Genomic DNA, 8,718 nt, shown 5'->3' on the forward strand with positions numbered 1-8,718 from the left:
ACCGCACCGTCCGGGAAGGAACAATGTTCTCAAAACAGAAGTTGATGTAGTCCGTGATGCACTCTGTGATGGTGTTGATGTCCTCCCCATGTGGGTCATAAAGCTCAGTCCAGACAGTGGTGCTGAAGCAGTCCCTCAGAGCCTCCTCGCTCTCAGCAGACCACATCCTCACCTCACGGGACACCACAGGCTGCCTGCGCACGATGGGTTCATACACAGGCCTCAGATGTACAAGGTTGTGGTCCGAGCTGCCCAGGGGAGGGAGGGGGGAAGAAGAATAAGCCTCCTTGGTGTTGGCAAAAAACAAGTCCAATGTTCTATTCTCTCTGGTGGGGCAGGTAACATACTGGGTGTATGTTGGGAGAACAGAAGAGGGAGAAGCGTGGTTAAAGTCACCAGAGCTGAGGAAGAGAGCCTGTGGGTGCTGTGTTTGCAGCCTACAAGTGCAGGAGAGCAGTGCTTCACAAGCATCTTCAGCATTGGCAGACGGGGCCACATAGACTGTGATCATAATCACATGTGAGAACTCCCGGGGCAGATAATATGGCCTCATGCCAATAGCCAATAGTATCCCTGTTATATAGCTGCTCCTTCACTGTGCAGTGTTCGGGTTTGGACCAGCTCGTGTTCACATACACCGCCAGACCTCCACCTCTTTTCTTTCCGCATTCTCTTGTTCTGTCGCCCGCAGCAGATAAAAATTGTCCAAACCTACAATAGAGTCTGGCATTTCTGCTGTTAACCAGGTCTCTGTGAAAATCAAGACGCTGCTGTCCCTATAAATCCTCTGGGACCGCATGAGGCTCGCTATTTCCGTCATTTTATTTTGAAGGGACCTCACGTTACCCATGACTACGGCGGGAACCGACTTCCTGTTTGTCCCTCTCTTACTCTCGGAGTTTACGTCCAGCCCATCTGCCTCGTTGCGTTTTCCTTAGGATGTCCGCCGGAATAACGTGACGATCTCCGGGTAAGACGACTGTTCTCCGCAGTTTCATGAGTTCCTCCTTTGTGTAAACGCGGTATGGCGCCGGGCGGGGGGCGGGGCCGGAGCCGGGGGACTCAGAGCCAAAACACATCGCCACGACACGACGAAAACACTCAATCCAGCCGAATAAAGTCAAAACAAGTTAATTTAAAGCGATTCCAGTGCGTGTCCCGATCGTTCGTGAAGTTCCTCTTTCATATAAACGTGTATATAAACGTGTACCGACGACACGCCGTACTTTAGCGCGGCCGGAGGGCGCGGGGGGGGGGCTGGTGGGCTCGCTCGGAGCTAGCTCACGTCACAACAACACAACGAACGAAACGAAAAACGCTCAAATCCAGCCGAAAAAAGTCAAAAACAGTTGAATTAAAAACGATTCCAGCGCGTGTCCCTATCGTACAGTAAAATAAAAAAATGTACTAACTATATTTACAAAATATAGGAGATAAAGCACAATAAGTGTGAGAAAGAAGAGAGAGCGTTTACACCGGGCTGCCAGCTGTACCAGCGCCTTATGATGTCAGTCTTCCTGAAGATGTGAGACAGGTTCTACTCTGACAATGTTCAAATCTAAGCTAAAAACAGTTTTGTTTAGCTGCATTTGACTGACAGGATTTTTTTCTTTGCACTCTTCTCTTTTGTTTGTGATTTTATTAGTTTAGACAATACATTTTTCCTGTTGTGTGAAGCACTTATAATTGCCTTGTGTATGAAATGTGCGACACAAATAAACTTGCCTTGCCTTTGTGTTCAGGTGAGTTTAGGCACCAGCGACACTGTGTTCCTGTGGTTGCAGTTCCCTCGTCCTGCACTAGAGGGCCACGTCTTCATCAACCCAGTCGATCCACAGCACCACATGGCCCTGCTCTGGTACAGAGCGGCTTTAGTCCTGCTTTAGACCGGCTTTAGATCGGCTTTAGCCCTGCTTTAGTCCTGCTTTAGACCTGCTTTAGTCCTGCTTTAGTCCTGCTTTAGACTGGCTTTAGACCTGCTTTAGACCTGCTTTAGTCCTGCTTTAGACCGGCTTTAGACCTGCTTTAGACCTGCTTTAGTCCTGCTTTAGTCCTCCTTTAGACCTCCTTTAGACCTGCTTTAGTCCTGCTTTAGTCCTGCTTTAGACCTGCTTTAGTCCTGCTTTAGTCCTGCTTTAGACCTCCTTTAGACCTGCTTTAGTCCTGCTTTAGACCTGCTTTAGACCTGCTTTAGACCGGCTTTAGACCTGCTTTAGACCGGCTTTAGACCTGCTTTAGACCTGCTTTAGACCGGCTTTAGACCTGCTTTAGACCTGCTTTAGACCGGCTTTAGACCGGCATTAGACCGGCTTTAGACCTGCTTTAGACCTGCTTTAGACCTGCTTTAGACCTGCTTTAGTCCTGCTTTAGTCCTGCTTTAGACCGGCTTTAGACCGGCTTTAGACCTGCTTTAGACCTGCTTTAGACCTGCTTTAGACCGGCTTTAGACCGGCTTTAGACCGGCTTTAGACCTGCTTTAGACCTGCTTTAGACCTGCTTACTCTTGGTTTAGTCTAAGTACATATTTGATATGTGTTTCAGTTTTAAGAACGGTTCTTTGGCGCGGGAGCGAGTCAGAGACGAGTCGGGCGGCTCCTGGAGTCACTTCTCGTCCGCTTTGACAGACACTCCTCTGGGAAACCACGGCAACATCGGTACAACACTGTGTTACACCTTTAATGTTTCCATGGAGACTTTACACCTCCAGAAAGTTACACACTGTGCTTTTATTTCAATTACCAAGAGTTTCAAAACCTCCTCCACCTTCAGCATTAAGTATAAAATAAACCTTTGTGTTCAAATGTTTGTTTCCAGGTTTTTATTTCGACGTGCTGGAGATCCTCCCGGCGGCGGTCGGAGTTCACCGCTTCGACGCTCACAACAACAAGGCCAGTTTGAGCTTTTATTATCCACCTGAGCCGCAAACGTGCAGGTCTGTGTGCGCAGGTCTGTGTGCGCAGGTCTGTGTGCGCAGGTCTGTGTGCGCAGGTCTGTGTGCGCAGGTCTGTGTGTGCGGCTGTGTTACCGGTGCTGTCCTGCAGGTGTCCTCGTTCCCCGCTCACACCGAGGTCCGGGCGCTCGTCGAGGGGCAGTTCTTATCCAAACGACTCCACGCAGAGAAGCTCGGATACACCATCGGTAACGACGCAGCGTTTCACCAGTAACGAGCGCAAAATGTCACAAACAAAAGAGAAAAGTGACCAAAAAAGAACCTGGGACTTTTTTAGTCGGTGAATCCGTGTTTTTTTTCACACGTTTTTCCGTTTGTGTTCAGTTCCTGGGACCAGAGTTTTGGCGACGGGCGGAGCTTCTTCAAACCCGCAGATCCTCCAGGTTTGTCTCTGCAGAAGTGTTACATCAGTGGCAGAGTGGTTAGCCCCGGTCTGAATTGGAGTGACTAACCTGTAATGTTTGCTGCCCCCTCCTGGCCACACTGGGACTAACCTGGGCGTGTTTCGTTGCAGGTTTTGTCGGACGTGTTTAACGCTCCCGTTTACACCATCGACAGCTCAAACTCCACCTGCCTGGGCTCAGCGTACAGAGCTCTCCACGGTAACAGCATTCACCGCTAGAATGTTCCACAGTGTTACATTAACCTCATCTGCACTTCTTCATGTACAGGCCCTAAAACAACTACTTAAACATTTCAAACAAATGAACAAATGTGATGTTTTTGACGTTACGTGTGCCCGGACGTTACGTGTGCCGGACGTTACGTGTGCCGGACGTTACGTGTACCGGACGTTACGTGTGCCGGACGTTACGTGTGCCCGGACGTTACGTGTGCCGGACGTTACGTGTGCCGGACGTTACGTGTGCCCGGACGTTACGTGTGCCCGGACGTTACGTGTGCCGGACGTTACGTGTGCCGGACGTTACGTGTGCCCGGACGTTACGTGTGCCCGGACGTTACGTGTGCCGGACGTTACGTGTGCCCGGACGTTACGTGTGCCCGGACGTTACGTGTGCCGGACGTTACGTGTGCCGGACGTTACGTGTGCCGGACGTTACGTGTGCCCGGGCGTTACGTGTGCCCGGACGTTACGTGTGCCCGGACGTTACGTGTGCCGGACGTTACGTGTGCCGGACGTTACGTGTGCCCGGACGTTACGTGTGCCCGGACGTTACGTGTGCCGGACGTTACGGGTGCCGGACGTTACGGGTGCCGGACGTTACGTGTGCCGGACGTTACGTGTGCCGGACGTTACGTTGGCCGGACGTTACGTGTGCCGGACGTTACGTGTGCCCGGACGTTACGTGTGCCGGACGTTACGTGTGCCGGACGTTACGTGTGCCGGACGTTACGTTGGCCGGACGTTACGTGTGCCGGACGTTACGTGTGCCCGGACGTTACGTGTGCCGGACGTTACGTGTGCCGGACGTTACGTGTGCCCGGACGTTACGTGTGCCGGACGTTACGTTGGCCGGACGTTACGTGTGCCGGACGTTACGTGTGCCGGACGTTACGTTGGCCGGACGTTACGTGTGCCGGACGTTACGTGTGCCGGACGTTACGTGTGCCCGGACGTTACGTGTGCCGGACGTTACGTGTGCCGGACGTTACGTGTGCCCGGACGTTACGTTGGCCGGACGTTACGTGTGCCGGACGTTACGTGTGCCCGGACGTTACGTGTGCCGGACGTTACGTGTGCCGGATGTTACGTGTGCCCGGACGTTACGTTGGCCGGACGTTACGTGTGCCGGACGTTACGTGTGCCGGACGTTACGTGTGCCCGGACGTTACGTGTGCCCGGACGTTACGTGTGCCCGGACGTTACGTGTGCCCGGACGTTACGTGTGCCGGACGTTACGTGTGCCGGACGTTACGTGTGCCCGGACGTTACGTGTGCCCGGACGTTACGTGTGCCGGACGTTACGTGTGCCGGACGTTACGTGTGCCGGACGTTACGGGTGCCGGACGTTACGGGTGCCGGACGTTACGTGTGCCGGACGTTACGTGTGCCGGACGTTACGTGTGCCGGACGTTACGTGTGCCGGACGTTACGTGTGCCCGGACGTTACGTGTGCCGGACGTTACGTGTGCCCGGACGTTACGTGTGCCGGACGTTACGTGTGCCGGACGTTACGTTGGCCGGACGTTACGTGTGCCGGACGTTACGTGTGCCGGACGTTACGTGTGCCCGGACGTTACGTGTGCCGGACGTTACGTGTGCCGGACGTTACGTGTGCCCGGACGTTACGTGTGCCGGACGTTACGTTGGCCGGACGTTACGTGTGCCGGACGTTACGTGTGCCGGACGTTACGTTGGCCGGACGTTACGTGTGCCGGACGTTACGTGTGCCGGACGTTACGTGTGCCGGACGTTACGTGTGCCCGGACGTTACGTTGGCCGGACGTTACGTGTGCCGGACGTTACGTGTGCCGGACGTTACGTGTGCCGGACGTTACGTGTGCCCGGACGTTACGTTGGCCGGACGTTACGTGTGCCGGACGTTACGTGTGCCGGACGTTACGTGTGCCGGACGTTACGTGTGCCCGGACGTTACGTGTGCCCGGACGTTACGTGTGCCCGGACGTTACGTGTGCCGGACGTTACGTGTGCCGGACGTTACGTGTGCCCGGACGTTACGTGTGCCCGGACGTTACGTGTGCCGGACGTTACGTGTGCCGGACGTTACGTGTGCCCGGACGTTACGTGTGCCCGGACGTTACGTGTGCCGGACGTTACGTGTGCCCGGACGTTACGTGTGCCCGGACGTTACGTGTGCCGGACGTTACGTGTGCCGGACGTTACGTGTGCCCGGACGTTACGTGTGCCCGGACGTTACGTGTGCCGGACGTTACGTGTGCCGGACGTTACGTGTGCCGGACGTTACGGGTGCCGGACGTTACGTGTGCCCGGACGTTACGTGTGCCGGACGTTACGTGTGCCCGGACGTTACGTGTGCCCGGACGTTACGTGTGCCGGACGTTACGTGTGCCGGACGTTACGTGTGCCGGACGTTACGTGTGCCGGACGTTACGGGTGCCGGACGTTACGTGTGCCCGGACGTTACGTGTGCCGGACGTTACGTGTGCCGGACGTTACGTGTGCCGGACGTTACGTGTGCCGGACGTTACGTGTGCCCGGACGTTACGTGTGCCCGGACGTTACGTGTGCCCGGACGTTACGTGTGCCGGACGTTACGTGTGCCGGACGTTACGTGTGCCCGGACGTTACGTGTGCCCGGACGTTACGTGTGCCGGACGTTACGGGTGCCGGACGTTACGGGTGCCGGACGTTACGTGTGCCGGACGTTACGTGTGCCGGACGTTACGTTGGCCGGACGTTACGTGTGCCGGACGTTACGTGTGCCCGGACGTTACGTGTGCCGGACGTTACGTGTGCCGGACGTTACGTGTGCCGGACGTTACGTGTGCCCGGACGTTACGTGTGCCGGACGTTACGTGTGCCCGGACGTTACGTGTGCCGGACGTTACGTGTGCCGGACGTTACGTTGGCCGGACGTTACGTGTGCCGGACGTTACGTGTGCCCGGACGTTACGTGTGCCGGACGTTACGTTGGCCGGACGTTACGTGTGCCGGACGTTACGTGTGCCGGACGTTACGTTGGCCGGACGTTACGTGTGCCGGACGTTACGTGTGCCGGACGTTACGTGTGCCCGGACGTTACGTGTGCCGGACGTTACGTGTGCCGGACGTTACGTGTGCCCGGACGTTACGTTGGCCGGACGTTACGTGTGCCGGACGTTACGTGTGCCCGGACGTTACGTGTGCCGGACGTTACGTGTGCCGGATGTTACGTGTGCCCGGACGTTACGTTGGCCGGACGTTACGTGTGCCGGACGTTACGTGTGCCGGACGTTACGTGTGCCGGACGTTACGGGTGCCGGACGTTACGTGTGCCCGGACGTTACGTGTGCCGGACGTTACGTGTGCCGGACGTTACGTGTGCCGGACGTTACGTGTGCCGGACGTTACGTGGAGTTTTGTGTCTGGACATTGTTTTTCTTTTTAGTTTTTTTCTGAAATCCTGAAGTTCATAGATTAAGAAAGGACAAACCACTGAAATCAGATCTGACGTGTGTAATGCCGCACCGTGGAACATCCCAGAACAATCTCCATGGCAACCTCCACCAGAAAAGTGACATCGTGCACCTTTAATTATCTGTGTTCAGGTCTTTTGGCCGAGTCCGGCGTCTCGTTCTCCGACGCCGTGAAAAAGGGATCGGAACCAAAGCTCGCCGCAACTCCAGATCCTGAAGCCAAACAGGTGAATGAGACGTGAAGCTAGCGTGCCTTGCTAGCGTGCTTTGCTAGCATGCGTTGCTAACGTGCGTTGCTAATGTGCGTTGCTAGCGTGCTTTGCTAGCGTGCCGTGCTAGTGTGCGTTGCTAGCGTGCGTTGCTAGCGTGCGTTGCTAGCGTGCGTTGCTAGCGTGCGTAGCTAACGTGCGTTGCTAACGTACGTTGCTAACGTGCGTTGCTAACGTGCGTTGCTAATGTGCGTTGCTAGCGTGCTTTGCTAGCGTGCCGTGCTAGCGTGCGTTGCTAGCGTGCGTTGCTAGCGTGCATTGCTAACGTGCGTTGCTTGCGTGTGTTTCTAACGTGCTAACTGTTCTGTTTTCACAGGTTTATGATGAGATGCTGAAACGCTTCGCCCAATTGGAAGACAGAGTCCTGCTGGAATCCCGCCCCCAGGACTGAATCGACCAATGAGAGCTTGGCTGTGACATGATTCACATGGTTTTTCAACAATTATTAACAGTTTCATATTTGTGATTTAGCACCAAATAAACTTAGTGTAAATGTATACAATATTTAGATGTCCGAAATACTAATTATGTTTGTAGTATTAGTAGTATATTTGTAATTAAAAACTGAATCATTCTTATTTGTGGTTTCTTGAATATTATAAACTTAAATCAAAATTTCCAGTTAATTGAGCGATGATACCCACTGAGACCACATGGGGGCAGTATTTAGACCCAATCAGGACTAAACCATTTCTAAACTAAACTAACTAAATACTAAAACCAGGGATAAACCAGTATGAATTGAACTAAACCAGGAGTTTAAACAACAGCTAAAGACTAGAGCAGATGAGAGCAAGGAAACGAGGAGGCGAGTTAGGAAACGAGGAGACAAGTGAAGAGAAGGAGGAGGCGACCTGGTTTGACCCCGTCAGTTCTAAAGAAAGCTCCGCCTCCAACCTCAGCCCGACGCCACAGAAATCACATCCGTTTGTTCAAGTGGATCTGATTTCTGGAACTGGAGTTTGTTAATTGGAGTTTGTTAACTGGAGTTTGTTAACTGGAGTTTGTTATCTGGAGTTTGTTAACTGGAGTTTGTTAACTGGAGTTTGTTAACTGGAGTTTGTTAATTGGAGTTTGTTAACTGGAGTTTGTTAACTGGAGTTTGTTAACTGGAGTTTGTTAATTGGAGTTTGTTAACTGGAGTTTGTTAATTGGAGTTTGTTAACTGGAGTTTGTTAACTGGAGTTTGGTGAAAGTGTGAGAGGTTTGGAGAGACGAGGTTTTTAATTTCCAAAAGTCCGAGCTCGATGGTGTGTGTGGGGGAGGGGCAGTGAGCTGCAGCTGGCCTCAAATGGCCTACGATTCCCATAATCCCCTGGGACTGAACCAGGACTAAACCATAATGTAAACACAGACCCATGTGACCTGAAAATGCCTTTAATTTGTTGAATGTTTGAGTTCAGTTTGACATTTGTTGTAGAAAAGAGTGTGAAGTTTCCT

General features: G+C 53.3%; 1 protein-coding gene across 1 annotated transcript in view; it reads left to right on the forward strand.

The window, feature by feature from the left end:
• xylb (xylulokinase homolog (H. influenzae)) overlaps positions 1-7,823 on the forward strand; it is a 28,420-nt gene extending 20,597 nt beyond the window's left edge. Inside the window, exons 11-18 of the mRNA XM_072432367.1 lie at positions 1,743-1,858; positions 2,542-2,654; positions 2,815-2,888; positions 3,042-3,138; positions 3,275-3,333; positions 3,465-3,552; positions 7,142-7,236; positions 7,595-7,823. Coding sequence (XP_072288468.1) covers positions 1,743-1,858; positions 2,542-2,654; positions 2,815-2,888; positions 3,042-3,138; positions 3,275-3,333; positions 3,465-3,552; positions 7,142-7,236; positions 7,595-7,669 — 717 coding nt within the window. The 3' untranslated portion in view covers positions 7,670-7,823. The remainder of the gene's footprint in view (positions 1-1,742; positions 1,859-2,541; positions 2,655-2,814; positions 2,889-3,041; positions 3,139-3,274; positions 3,334-3,464; positions 3,553-7,141; positions 7,237-7,594) is intronic.
• Positions 7,824-8,718: the final 895 nt, after the last annotated feature.

Source organism: Eucyclogobius newberryi, unplaced genomic scaffold (assembly GCF_026437365.1).
Source record: "Eucyclogobius newberryi isolate DKJ021-1_F unplaced genomic scaffold, fEucNew1.0.hap1 SCAF_599, whole genome shotgun sequence".
In the NCBI taxonomy this organism is placed as follows: domain Eukaryota; kingdom Metazoa; phylum Chordata; class Actinopteri; order Gobiiformes; family Gobiidae; genus Eucyclogobius; species Eucyclogobius newberryi.